Source organism: Piliocolobus tephrosceles, chromosome 13 (assembly GCF_002776525.5).
Source record: "Piliocolobus tephrosceles isolate RC106 chromosome 13, ASM277652v3, whole genome shotgun sequence".
Taxonomy (NCBI): domain Eukaryota; kingdom Metazoa; phylum Chordata; class Mammalia; order Primates; family Cercopithecidae; genus Piliocolobus; species Piliocolobus tephrosceles.
In genome coordinates, this window is record NC_045446.1 from 110,459,155 (window position 1) to 110,474,010 (window position 14,856).

A 14,856-nucleotide genomic window follows, 5' to 3' on the forward strand; every position below is an offset into this window, starting at 1 on the left:
GCTGAGAACTGGGTGATGGTTGGAAGAGAAGGGCAGTGTTAGGGGCTGAGTGCCAGGCGATGGTTAGAGGTGAGGGGAGGTGTTAAGGCTGAGAGCCGGGTGATGGTTGGGTGGGAAGGGCAGTGTTAGTGCTGAGAGCCAAGTGATGGTTAGAGGTGACTGGAGGTGTTAGGGCTGAGAGCAGGGCAATGGTTGGAGGGGAAGGGTGGTGTTAGGCCTGAGAGGTGGGTGATGGTTAGAGGTGAGGGGAAGTGTTAGGGCTGAGAGCTGGGTGATGGTTGGAGGGGAAGCACGGTGTTAGGGACTGAGAGCCGGGTGATGGTTTGAGGGTAAGGGCGGTGTTAGGAACTAAGAGCTGGGTGATGGTTAGAGGTAAAGGTCAGTTTTAGGGGCTATGTTGTCTCCTCTCCGGAATTTATATATTGAAGCCCTAACCCCTAAGACATCAGAATGTGACTCTATTTGGTGTTGAGGTAAGAAAGTTAAAATGAGGTTGTTAGGTTTGGCCCTAATCCAGTTTGACTTCTGTCTACATGAAGAGGAGCTCAGCACACAGACAGGCACAGAGGGAAGAGAGACCACGTGCAGGTGCAGGGAGAAGGTGCCATCCACACACCAAGGAGAGAGGTCTTGGAAGAAACCAGTCCTGCCCACACCTTGATCTTAGACTTCCAGCCTCCAGAATTGTGAGGAAAGGAATTTCTGTTGTTTAAGCCTTCCAGTCTGTGGTGCTTTGTATTGGCAGACCCAGCTGAAGATAAGGTTCTATGGTGTGGGAGGAGCTGACTGAGCAAGTTCCAAGGCTGGTAGCGGCCCAGCCTGGTGCTCCAGATGGGGACGAAGGTGTGAGTTGGTGGCAGGAGCAGCTGCACAGTGGTGTGATTTCCTCCAGCAAGAGGGATGACCAAGGACAAGGGGCTGAAGAGCGGGACACAGAGGACAGAGGTGTCAGATGAGTGATGGGGATGGGCTGTGGCTGGGCCTCCGAGCAAGCAGTCGGGGTCAGCTGGGGAGTAGAGCTAACGCGCTCCCCAAGGTGCAAACCATCACTTTTTCTTGTTAACACAGGGCTCTGTCCGGCTGAGCCAAACAGCCACAGGCAGTGTTATAGATACTGCCTATAAAGACTCTCCAGTAAAACCTCTTTATTTTACCCCTTAAAAGGGTAAGAGTTATTGAAGTGCGTGGAAATCTTCAGCAGCGAGGCTCTGGAAGAACTGAGGGATTAAGGAGGCTGCTTTTTCAACCTGAGGGGTCACTTCTGGGCTGCTGAGAATTTGTGGAGTGTGAGTCAGCCCCAGTCCAGTTTACCCAGGGAGCAGGAGGAACACAGCCAGCCCCGACGCTGACTGCACCATCGCCAGGCTCCACGTCTACTACTGGCTGTAGGGGATGAAAAGACAGGCGGCCTTGAATTTTTCATTCACTCAGCAACCATTCATGAAGGGCCTACTCTGCGTCCAGAATTGTGCAGCTACGGTGATGAATCAGGTGTGGTCCTCACCCTGAAGGAGCTGAAAAGATACACAAATCAGCATAATGAAAAAGTGGCTTGTGTCTAATGAAGGGTGCAGAGGAATTTCTGTGGGAGTTCAAAGGAAGGGGAAATTAATTTGGGATGGGGAGTTTGGGAAGATTCAAAGGAAAGAGGGATTACTCCGGGCTTTTTAAATATAGCTGTCTCGGTATCCACTGGGGATTGATTCCAGGACCTCCCTCTGATACTAAAATTGAGGACACTCAAGTCCCTTATGTAAAATGCATAGTATTTGCATATAACCTATACACATCCTCCCATAATACTTTAAATCATCTCTAGAGTACTTCTAATACCTAATACCGTACAAGTGTTATGCAAATAGTTGCTATACTGTATTTTTACTGGTATTATTTTTGTTATTGTATTGTTGTTTCTTACTGTTTTTTCCTGAATATTTTCAATCCATGGTTGCTTGAATCTGCAGACGCAGAACCCACAGATATGGAGGGTGGATTACATAAGCAGTTGAGGGAACTCGCAGGTACAGCCAGAAGGACAAATACCCCTCCAAGGCAGTGTGCAAGGAACAGCCTGCTGGAATGGTAGGAGTTTCTTGGGAAATTCGAGGAGAAAGAGAGCACTGTGGCTAGGGGATCAGAGAGGGCTTCCTGGAAGAGGTGTCTGAGGGAGAGAAGAGCCCTGGTAGGGAAAGGGAGGACAAAGGACAGGGACAGCATTGGCAAAGGCATGGAGGAGAGTTAATGGGCCAGTCCAGGACTGTACATGTAGACTCTGACACCTTGTTGGGGGTAGAGAGGATGCTGTGACCACAGAGGTATGTGGAAGCCAAGATAGGACAGAAGGGGCCTGAGGCCATGCCAGAGACTTAACTGGGACAGCTCTTCAGAGAGTGGGGAGATTCTGAGGACCTTGAGCGGGTCAGTGGCTGTACGCCCTCTCGGGGTCGCCACGGCCACACTGATTAGGGGTGAGCTGGAAGGGGTTGCAGCGGGAGGAGTCCCCTCCGGTGTTGACAAAAGCATGTGACAAGAACATGGAGAGGAGTTTTAGGGGTGGAGAAGGGCACAATCAAGGGGTTCCCCTTTTCTTGGCATGAGCCTTACAACTCAGAACTTGGCAGAGGATGAAGTGCTTGGGGCTCCTGGGGAGAAAGACTCGATGGAAATGCAAGGGATCCCAGCTTCCTGGGCATGCTGGAGGCATCTGAAGTCCACGTGGGCTGGAAGAGTCCTTGTGCACTGAGGCCTCATGGATGGAAAGAGGGGGAAGCCCCAGGTCTCTGAATGCGTCTCCCCATTTCAGCTCTGCCCTTGCTGTGGCCCCAGACCTCCCAGCCTCACTGTGGTGCGGGGCTTCTCTGCAGGACAGTCCCCAGGGCTGGAGGATGTGCCGGATCGTATTGTTCCTCATTAGGCAGCAGCTGGGACTCGGAGCATCCCAGCCCAACCAGGCAGCCAGGCCTAGGGGACGCAGCGCAAGCCATGAGCATTCGCTGCACATTAAGTCTTGAGCAAGCTGCTCTCCTTCGTCCATCTGGTACCCGCTCCTGGGACTACTGAAGAAGCGTGCTGTTTGGTAACTGCCTGCTGAGGACATGCTTCTCTGGTGTCCCAAGAGAGCCTGAGCCTCCACCTTGTCTTTCATGTCCGCAGCTCTACAGTCTTGAGTACCTGGTGTCATCCTAATTATTACGATCCTTATATTTCCTGCCAGCCAACCACTGGTTGGGGCCGTTTCCAGCCAGACCTGAATCACTGTCGAAAACCTAATGAAAAGTGGTCCCTGAATGGCACGGGGGTTGGGAGGTGGAGAGGACAGGATTTTAGATCTTAGTGAGTTGGCAATGGCCTGCATAATGACTTGGAGCACAGAGTTCTGCATTAGATGCTGTGGGCAGGGAAAGAGGAATGGGGTGAAGAGAGGACCTCATCCTCCCCTTACTATAAGATTCTCACGTTCCCTATTTCCCACCTGCTTATTATCCCTCTCTCTTAAGGTGTGTGCAGTGACGCTCTGTGAGCCGACTGTATGCTGTTATATGGCAGACTGGTGTCCAGGCCACCATAGCAAAACACCGCAGACTGGGTGGCTTACACAGCAGAAATGTTACTCAGTGTTCTGGAGGCTGGGAGTCCAAGATCGCGGTGTCAGGCAATTCGCTTCCTGATGAGGACCCTCTCCCTGGTTTGCAGATAGCCATCTTGTTTATCCTCATGTGGCAGAGAGAAAAAGAGAGTGAGCTCTGGTGTCTCTCTCTTTTTTTTTTTTTTTTGGGGTTGGGGCCTTGCCCTGTTTTCACCCAGGCTGGAGTGCACTGGCACAATCTCAGCTCACTGCAACCTCTGCCTCCTGGTTTTCCTGCCTCAGTCTCCTGAGTAGCTGGGATTACAGGTGCCCAACACCACACCTGGCTATTTTTTGTGTTTTTAGTAGAGATGGGGTTTCACCACATTGGCCAGGATGGTCTCGAACTCCTGACCTCAGCTGATCCACCTCTGACTCCCAAAGTGCTGGGATTGTGTGAGCCGCTGTGCCAGGCTTTTTTTTTTTTATTTTTTTTGATACTGAGTCTTACTCTGTTGCCCAGGCTGGAGTGCAGTGGCAAGATCCTGTTGGCTCACTGCAACCTCCGCCTCCTGGATTCAAGTGGTTCTCGTGCCTCACCCTACCCAGTAGCAGGGATTACAGGCACACACCACCATGCCTGGATACTTTTTTTTGTATTTTTAGTAGAGACAGGATTTCACCATGTTGGCCAGGCTGGTGTTGAACTCCTGACATAAGTGATCCGCCTGCCTCGGCCTCCCAAAGTTCTGGTACAGGCATGAGGCACTGGTGTCTCTTCTTATAAGGACACTGATCCTATCAGATCAAGGTCCCATCCTGATGACCTTATTTAACCTTAGTTTTGTCCTACAGACCCTATTTTTTAAGGCAGTAATATTGGAGGTTAGAACTTCAATATATGAATTTGGGGGGACCTGCTGAAGTCCATAGCACGCTCTTGAGTGTTTACTTTGCCAAAACGAAGTGGGAATAGATGGAACTGCTAGGCTCCAGCACAGACCCTTTGGTGTGTGCTGCCTCCTGTGGTGCAGGTGTAATTGTGGCCTTTGTACACTGATGAGGCAGAGGCAGGCCCAGCATGACTCTGAAACATGAACAACTACATCAAAACATTCCCAGTTCCCAGACCCGCAGCGGACATGCTCATTTTCCGAGAGATTATTTTACTACTTAATTTATCTTATTACAAGTGATTGTTAAATAGTTAGTAGGTTGTAGATGGAAACGTTGTAACAGTGAGCTCGTTTGGCCCAAAGGGAAGGATAGCTGCCTCCACAGTCTAAACACCATGTCACTAGGGTGGAGGGAGGACAGGGAGAAGGGAGGAGGGAAAGTTCCCTGAGAGAGTTTTCAGAGGCCCAGGGACAAGCCTGTTGCTATTGGTGTTTTAGGATTCCTTTACAGTCTGTAAAAGGAGACTTCCTTTACAGTCCCTAGAAGGCTCATGCATGCTCCCTAGCGCACCCCCTGCTTAGCAGCAAATCCTTGAGTTTTTTTTTATAAGAAGGAAGACAAGCTGTGGTCGGGGTGCAGGGTCTGGAGTCAGACTGACCTGGGCTCATCTCCCTCCTCTGTCATGCTTCAAACCTGTGAGAACGGGCAGATCATGACCTCTCTGACCTCCAATTCCTCGTGTCCAAGTGAAGATAAAACATCCACCTCACGGAATTGTTACAGAGATTAAGTGAGATAGTGTCCACTAAGTGGTTATGCTGACATTGTAGTTTAATGTAAAACTTGTGTGTCATGGATCCAGTGTCTGTCCAACTCATGCTGGATGGCACTGCCAGTTCCTGACACTTTAGATGTCTCTTTTCCTTGTTCTACAGCTTGGCTGATTTTTTCCTACTTTATATATATATATATATATATATGTTTTGAGGCAGAGTTTTGCTCTTGCTGCCTAGGCTGGAGTGCAGTGGCACAATCTCGGCTTACTGCAACCTCCAGCTCCCGGGTTCAAGAGAGTCTCCTGCCTCAGCCTCCTGAGTAGCTGGGAATACAGACGCCCACTACCATCCCTGCCTTTTTTTTTTTTTTTTTTTTTTTTTTTTTTGCATTTTTAGTAGAGACGGGGTTTCCTACATGTTGGTCAGGCTGGTCTCAAACTCCCAACCTTATTCATCTGCCTCAGTCTCCCAAAGTGCTGGGATTACACGTGTGAGCCACCATGCCCAGCCCCTATATATTTTTAATAGCAAAACATTTTTTTCCCACATCAACTCTTATGTGGAACCCCACCCCCTAAAACGGATGCAGGTGGAATTGTGACGTTTGGAGCTGGTATGGGGCTGGAGATCCCAGGCAGCCTCCCCTCCACTTCTTGGAGGAACTCAGGGGCCTGCCAGGGAGCACCATTTGAGAAGCATTCCTCTAGGCGGCCCTGCTTCCTTTCTAGTTCCAAGGTTGTCATTCTTTTATGCCACAGCGTGACTGTCTCGGTTTCTACTCTCTCAGCCACCTCAATCTGGTCATGCTTCCCTGAGGTGGGGGTGTGGGGGTGATTTAAATGTTCCCAGGCTCTTCAGTCACATTTATGGTGCTGTGGTCACTTCTGCAGGTGACTGATCACCCAGGTGTGCGTGGACTTTGCTAGTTAATTCCCAGAAGTCCATTTGATTGCCTCGGACTTGGGCGTACCTCTGTAGCCCCATGCATGGCCAACATGAGTAAATGACATTTAACTTTTATTATTCAATGAAGTTATGCATGTAAATAAATCCCACAAATCAAGGAAAAAATGTTTTGCAATATTCTGTGTTCTGATTTTGGGTTTGTGGGATGGATTATAGTGAGTATGGAGCAATGCACAGAAAGGACATCATAGAACCTGGATCTCTGTGTCTACCAGACATTCAAGGGCCACATGTCAGTGAAATTTATTTGGCTTGATTCCCTGTGTTGCTTTTCTGAGTTCTCAACCTCTGAAAGATAAGGTTGATATTTCTGTTATTTCTATTAATATAATGGCTTTATTGAGATATAACTTGCATACCACATAATTCCTTAAAGTGTATAATTCAGTGGTTTTTTCATATATTCACAGAGTAGTGCAGCCATTATCACAATTTTAGGAACATTTCATCACCCCCAAAAAGAACACCACATGCATTAGCAGACACTCCCCATTTCTCCTAACCCTAGGCAACCACAAATCTTTCTGCCTCTGTGGATTCAGCTGTTCTGGACATTTCATATTCATGGAACTGTCCAATATGTATTTTGTGTGTGTGTGTGGCTTTTTTTACTTAGCCTAATGGTTTGTTTGTTTTTTGAGATGGAGTCTCGCTCTGTCACCCAGGCTGGAGTGAGGTGACACTATCTCAGCTCACTGCAACCTCCACTTGCTGGGTTCAAGTGATTCCCCTACCTCAGCCTCCCGAGTAGCTGGGATTACAGATGTCATGCCACCACACCTGGCTAATTTTTGTATTTTTAGTAGAGACAGAGTTTCACCATATTGGCCAGGCTGGTCTCGAACTCCTGACCTCAAGTAATCTGCCCACCTCAGCCTTCCAAAGTGTTGGGATTACAGGCATGAGCCACTGTGTCCAGCCACACTTAGCATAGTGTTTTTAAGGTTCATTCATATTGTAGCATGTATCAGTACCTGCTATTTTTTTTTGTTGAATAATACTCCATTGTATGGGTAAACCACATTTTATTTATCCACCAATTTATGGACATTTGGGTTTCTTTTTGGCAATTATGAATAATGCTGCTTATACTTGTGTACAAGTTTTTGTGTGATCTTCATTTTTGTAACATCTCCATCAAGAGAATTAAGAATCTCTGTAGCTAGATTTATTGAGTGCCTACTGCATGCAAGATACTATGTTGAGCCCATGCCATATCCCGTCATCTTCACAATAGCCCAAGGCTCTGTCCACTTCCTTAAAAGTGAGGCAACTGAGGTCCCAGAGCTGTGGAGGGCTGGAGCTGGGATTGGAAGCCAGTTGTCTGTGATACCATAACATTTATCCTTAATGCTGCTCCCAGAATTTGGACAACTGTTGGTATTACACCACTGCAGTCATCCACACTGAATAAGTCACACTGATTAAAGCTGTGTGCTGTGCCACTTCCATACATTATCTTAGTGAATCCTCACACCAACCCTGTGAGGTTGTCCTGCTCTTTCTAATGTTCAGTGAGGAAAGAGGTTCAGAGAAACTAAGTAGCTCACATTGGCAGCATGGCCCATCGGTGTCAGAGCCTGGGGAGCCAGCATTCAGCAGTGTCTGGCAGCTGCTCCTTGAGACCACAGCCCTCCCTCACAGACCTGGCATCCTTTAACCCTCTCTCACCTCAGGGAGAACTTCTCCTATGTTCAGAATACCATTTCAAAGGACAGCCACTACCCGCCGCGCTTTGCACAATGCCTGCTTACCTGTGTACATGGAGACAGGTATCCAAGTATCAGGATGCCTGAACCTGGGGACCTCGTGCAGACAGGACCCCTAGTGGCCTGCTCTGGTATTACAGGGTTCCTGAGGCATGCATCCACGTTAGAATTCACCGCTACACCTGGCTGCAAACCGAGACCCTTCAGCTTGGACAGAATTTGCTCTGGGGGACGGTTCTGAGCATGGCAGGATGGAGAGGGACTTGGGGCGCTGCCTGGAAGAGGAAGGTGGCAGCAGGGGGAGGCTGGAGAAGGAGGAGGGTAACAGTAACGGTGGAGTATCAATTGTCTCCATGTGGTTGCCTGCCCACAGCTGCTATCTTGGACGACCCCATGGAGTGCAGCAGAGGGGAGCGGCTCTCCATCACCCTGGCCAAGAACCGCATCAACCGCGCTCCTGAGAGGCTGGGCAAGGCCAAGGTCGAAGTGGACATCTTTGAGCTTCTCAGAGACAGCGAGTACGAGACTGCAGAAACCAGTACGTAGACTGGGCAGGGCTGCCTCTTCCGTTGCTGGCAGGGAATGGATGAGCGGTGGTGCAAGCCGCACCCATCAGTCACCAGGCCTCTGAGATACCTGATATCGATATTTCCAGCAGAAGGAGAGGAACTTGAACCAGGAGGTCCTGTGAAGCTCTCAGCCTGGATGAGATTCCCAGGTTTTGTTGAGAATCACGGGTAGAGTAGAATTAAGACAGGATACCCATTCATTCATTCATTCATTGCTTCGTATATTGATTGATTCATCTTCAGGACATTTTGTCCACACGACCCTGAATGAAATCTCATGTGTGATAAGAGAGACTGCCAGCCCGAGGGTATCTTAGCCACTACGCATCTGACTGCTTACCTTGCTTTCTTGTGCTAAGGGCGGTGTTGTGAGAGAAACTGGAACTTGGGATGGAATTTGACCACTCACTCTCTGGGTAACCTCAGATAAGTCAGTAAGTCACTTATCCTATCCTATCCAAACCTCAGTTTCTTCATCTTTAAAATAGGAATACTAGGCTCTATTTTGCAAGTCTTGTAGGTTGTTGTGAGGTTTGTTTTTTTTTGAGACAGACTCTTACCCTGTTGCCCAGGCTAGAGTGCAGTGGTGTGATCTCAGCTCACTGCGGCTGCCTCCTGTGTTCAAGTGATTCTCGTGCCTCAGCCTCCCTAGTAGCTGGGATTACAGGGGTGTGCCACCATGCCCAGATACTTTTTGTGTTTTTAGTAGAGATGGGGTTTCGCCATGTTGGCCAGGTTGGTCTTGAACTCCCGACCCCAAGTGATCCCCTTACCTCAGCCTCCCAAAGTGCTGAGATGACAGGCGTGAGCCACTGTGCCCAGCCTATTGTGAGATTTAAATTATTTTAAATATAGGAAAATCTGTGAATTGCGGTGTTTTACAGGTGTACGTAGTAGGTCGCTCAAGTCACACATATGGAGCCCCTACTATGTGCTGGGCACTGCTTGTAATTCTCACCTAAGAGTTAAGTATTATCCCCTCCACTTTAGAAAAGAAACTGAGGTTCCAAAACCATTGAATCATTTGCCAGACCACAGAGCTAGTCAATGGCTGAGCTGGTCCTGGACCCTGTGTGCCCAGTGCACAGTCCACGACACCTCCCTGCAATCCTCCGGCCTGCTGTTCGTATTACCTTGACAACTTTACAAGACTAAGCCCAAGTTAGTGGGCTGGTGGCTTGTGGCTAAGCTAGAAATGGAATAGCTCCAGTTCAGAGGGCAGGAGAAGAGCCCCTCAAATCAGAGATAATAGTATCTATTCCCTAAAACTTTGAAGAGTCCCCATCTCCTCCCTTTCTAACTTGTTTCAACCTTTGACCACCCTCAGTGGCAAAAATAAGTAAACAAAACAAAAGAACAACTTGCTCGAATACATCTGTTCTTCCATCTGAGGATCCAACAAAGCTCCAGCCTGGGCTGTTAGGGTTGCAGGAAAATCAGTACATCCACACCGGCCCAAGCATCACATGTGGGGTATTGTGAGATCTAGAAAAGGTAAGAAGTGAGGCAGGCAGTGGCTCAGGAGACTCCCTAGCCTTTCTCCCTCTCACAGCTTCCTTCATGCTCCTGTGCTGTTAGATCCAGGCTCTTCCCTCTCTCTTAGTTTGGGTTCCCTGGTTTATTCATCATGTACTTGTCCATAATGACTGCCCAGACTTGATGTACTCTCTGTGTATTCATTCAGAAACTTTTATTGAGCATTGACTCTATCGCAGGCATAATTCAGGATATCAGGCATTGGGAACAAAGCAGGAAATAAGACAGATATGCTCCTGCCCTCAGGTGGCTTTCAGTCTCTCTTTAGGGTGCACATCGGTGGCAGCTTCCCCCAGTGCCTCTTAGTGTGCATCCCCAAGGTCTGGCTCTGATTGGACCAGCTCAACTTGCAGTGTGGCCAGTCTCACAAGTTGCAAGTATTGGCCAGGCTGCCTAATAACTACCTTTGGAGAGAGTGTCTACTCCTGGTCCCTCCTGGTCCTATGACTGAGGGAGGGCCATACCATATAGAACAGGGCTATTGAGGCCAACAGGATCTATAGGCACAGATTCCTCCCCAAGAAGGCATGGAGGAACAAGGGCCAGGATAGTCACTCATTTATTCATTCAGTCAATAAGTGTTTAGTGAGTGCCTATTATATTTTATGCTAGGCCATGAGGATTCAGCAGGGAACAGACAAGAATCCTACTTGTCATGGAGGTTAATTTCCAGTATAATGGAAGGGAGATTCCGATTTCCCAGTATCTTGCAAATGAAATCAGAAATGCCAGCAACAACTCCTTGTGAACCCCCAGTCCAGTCCACAGTGTCTCCTTGTCCAGGGGGCCGGGTCTCAGACAAGGGTCCAGATATCTACATAGTGCAGTAGTTCATATTTTGAAAAGCCAGCCCGTCTCTTCTTCGGTTCTTCGGGGTTTCTCTGGGAGAAATGAGGGAGCCAAGATTTGCCCGTGATGGATGGCATCATTAGCAGATGTAAATTTCCTCTTTAGTGACCCATGCAGCCTGACTGAGTAAAGTCAGTATATCTAAAATATGGAGCCAGATCAATCAGGGAAATAAAGGAAACGGATATCTTTATTCCACCTTATAGAACTTTGGGCATCTTTTTAGTGGGCTTCTTTTAGGCACCAGGTATTTTCTTAGCAAGTGGCCCTCGGTTCAGATTTTACATCTCAGTGTGTTTGAGGTATGATTAGCATTTGTTAGGAAAGGGAACTTGTGGGACTTCCCACTCCAAAGGCTTTTCGCCTGAAGCCAGAGTGCTCCACTCCACAGAGTACTGCTTTAAACACTACCCAGGTAAGGTTCATTGAAACGTTCCAGCCCAGTTCTTTCCCTCCCAAAGTAAGGGGGCAGGTGGGTTGTGGCTTAAGCACCTACCACCTGTTGGCTATTGCAGGGTGGGGCAGCGATTGTGTTTGGGGAAGGAAGGGAGGAGGGAGACAGGATCTCTGGGTGGAGGACAGCCCACAGCGCTGTGATCCTTACTTTGGCGAGGCTGTGTGGTATACAAATTCAGAACATGGATTTTAGAACCAGACTGACAAGCATTAAATCCTGGGTCTCCCATGTATTAGCTTTGTGACGTAGACAGGCTGTTAAACCATTTTGTGCCTGTTTCCTCATTCATAAATGGGAGCGATGGTAGCATTGCCTCATAGGGTCACGGGGCGCACTCCCCGCAACGGTGTAGGTGAAATGCTGGGCACCGCACATAGCAGGCCTTCAGGAAGTGGCAGCTGTGGCTTTTGTTATTGGCTTTATTCTCTCACCCCACATTTGAACAGGCTTCCTCCCAACTTATTGCCAGCCTCCCCCTCTCTCTTCTGTTTCAAAGTTCAGCCCTACTTATGTGGCAGCACTGTCTCCAGGGCTGTTCTCGAGTGGCCTGCCTAATGTCAGCATCCATGGTAACTGGATATTCCCCTTCCCTTTCTAGTTTTCTGGGCTTGATGCATCTGATAGCTCTGAACCTTTGAAAGTTGTGGTGAAACTCCTCAAGCCAGCTGCTGCCCAATGCCAAAGGCCGTGGTTTGCCCTGGGTTAGTGGCCCAGGGCTAATTCGCATTGTTAATTTAAAAAAATGCCAGTGGCTCTGGGGCCCTGGACAATTGCCCTAACCCTACACCTGTCACCCTGTGGCCAGGAACTTTGCTTCAGGGGGATGAAAGAGACCCTAGTGATGATGTCTTTGATTGTGGAAAGCAGAGGCTCTGATTGAAGTTGGGGCTGTAGCACTCCAACAGGGCACAGTTGTGCCTTACTTTGAGTAATGGGGATTTCAGAAAGCTCCGTCCACATCACACTTAATGAATCCTATTCAGGGTGGGAGAGTCAGTTGAGGGAAGCAATGGTTATTTCAAGAATCAAAGATTATGAAGTGTAAAGAAGCTAACGATGCTGGAAGCCAGAGGTCAGCCCCCTCGTCTGATGGTTGAAAGCGAGGCTCTGAGATGGAAAGTATCACATGGGGCATTAATTAATAGCCAGCCTGGAAACTGGAAAGATACGAGGAGGAAATCACCCCCTCTTCTCTTGGGTTCAAATAGACAGATTTTCATATAATGGGTTTATTTAAAGTGAGGGTCACTTGTAAAGCTTTCTCCAGCCTGCATCTGACATCCCCCGCCTCTGCCCTTCCGCCATTATTGCCCCAGGCTCTTCATGTTTGACTCTCTAACTCCTTCTACACAGCCCACAGATCTAAAATAACAGGGATGGACAAGACCTGTTAGGTCAGCTCCTGTCCCACCTGGCCCTTCCTTCTTTTCCGTCTGTGTCTTATCTGAGCCTCAGCCTTTCTTCTGCAGGGAGCTACCACAAGCGTCGTCCTCCTCCGTTCCTGTAGATCAACGTTTCTCCTGCCGCTCATGTATTAGAGCTGAACTAAGCGCCACCCTTTACCATTCAAACAACCCGGGGCTCCGTCCCTGTTGCTGCCGGAACCAGTTTGAGGTTTAATTTCCTGCAGACCCAGAAGCAGGGGCTTCCCTGTCAACCCCTCACCTGTACCTCAGTTTGTCCCTGTGAGTCCAAGCATGCTATCAGCTGTCCACAGTTTCCCCTTGAAACTAGAAGCACCCTGGTTATCTGGGCCTCTTGTGGCTCCAGTGCCCGAAGGGAACACGGTGCATAGTGTTCCGGCTCCACATGGCTGCACCTCCTGCACAGGCTTCTGAACTTCTCTCAGGCTCCACGAGCGTGACCTCTGGTGATTCAGAGCTGCCTCTAAGAAGCGAGGGCTAGCATCCCTCTTTCAGTTCAACAGAATCAATTGAAGTTGGCTTAAGGAAAAAAAAGTAAGAAGCCAGAAGAGAAAGGCATGCAAATAGTGATGAGTCATTCAGCATACATTCCTTACTCCCCTTCTCAGAGCTACCCACATCATAGGCATGATGTGGGCTCAGTCATGCATTGAATTGCTGTACTTCGAAATCATCTGGTCCAACCCCTTCATTTTACAGATGGGGAAACTGAGGTTCAAGATCTTCTCCAGGAAGAAGTTCAGATGCACACATCTGCAAAATGACACCACCTTAGGTGGGTCTCCAGAGAAGGTGCCAATGAGTGGCTCAGACAGGGGAGCAGGAGGTCAGAACTAGGAGGCAGGCAGAGCAGGCTGTGGGGTCAGATGAGGTCCCTGGTCAGATCTTAGAATGTTGATCGATGAAGAGAGACAAGAAGGCATTAGGTAGGTGGCATAATAGCATGAGCAAAGGCTTAAGGCAGGAAAAAAAGGGATACATTGGGATGCAGTGACAGACAGTATGGCTGAAACAGCGTGTACGTGGGGGCACAGGAGAGAGCCTGGCTTCAGTGTAGAGAAAGTTCTGGAGTTGGATGCACCAGGATTCTAATCCTGTCTCTACCAGCATCCTGAGCTTCTCTCCTTTGCCCAACAGTCCTCTTCTGTAAAGTGGGAGTAAGAAGAGTTCTTACTTCATGAGGTTGTTGTAAAGATTAAATGAGATGGTGCTTAGAAGACTTAGAGCAGTGCCTGGCATAGTGTGTACTCTCCATAAATGTTACTTAGTAGTAGTGGAATTAGTATAGTGACTCCTCCCTCTCAGAGTTGTTGTAGGAATTCAGGTGGCATGTGTGCCTGGCACTTGGAAAGCCCCAGTAAATGGTATTGCTGCCTACACGGTGTCTTGGGACCAGGTGAAGGCTTTGCGTGGTACGCTGTTGGTGAGGAGAAGTGATGGCTGTCTCGAGTTCTTGGACACCAGGGGGCCCGTCATGGGGCGTGGCACTCCCTCCCTCACACATTTCTTCCTCGGCTCCAGGGCCAGCAAGGCTAATCCATTTAGTCCGCTCTCCACTCCCAGAGAGTTCAGAATGGAAAGCGTTCCTGACAGCTTTAGCACAAGAGAGGAGATGGTTCTTCGGACGTGATTGAGGCAATTGTTTGCCTTGCCCTGGGACGCCAGGGCTTTACATGTACTCTGTGCAGTATGAACAGGCTCAGAGGGAGACTGCACCCTCTGCTCCACTCAGGCTGCACATTGGGAAACGCTTCCACATGAAGGACTCTGGGCTCTCCCAGCCCTCTCCAGCGCACAGCTCTGTGAGCCCTGTGGGGCCAGGGTTGTTTACCACCTGGGTAGCTCCTTACTGTCAGGCAGGAGGATCTGGCCCCTGGGTCCATCCAGGAAGCTGCTCCTTCCCTGGAGGGGGGCTACAGTCAGTGGCACTTACCATTAACCCCTCTGACCCGTCTGCGACACAGCCGCACCCTCCCCTCCCTGAACTGCTCTCTGTCCAGAGGAGGGACCCTGTGAAGACACAGGAAAGGAGGAAGTTCCACAACACCCCTCGTGCCACCATCCCCGTCCAGCCTGGGCTTCTAAGGAGACTCCAATCCATGCCAGCG

General features: G+C 49.1%; 1 protein-coding gene across 1 annotated transcript in view; it reads left to right on the plus strand.

Moving 5' to 3' along the window:
• The window catches only part of GRIK4 (glutamate ionotropic receptor kainate type subunit 4), a 488,614-nt gene that overhangs the window by 289,420 nt on the left and 184,338 nt on the right, over nt 1-14,856 (plus strand). The window contains exon 4 of the mRNA XM_026449832.1: nt 8,287-8,451. Within this exon, the coding sequence (XP_026305617.1) occupies nt 8,287-8,451 (165 nt within the window). The remainder of the gene's footprint in view (nt 1-8,286; nt 8,452-14,856) is intronic.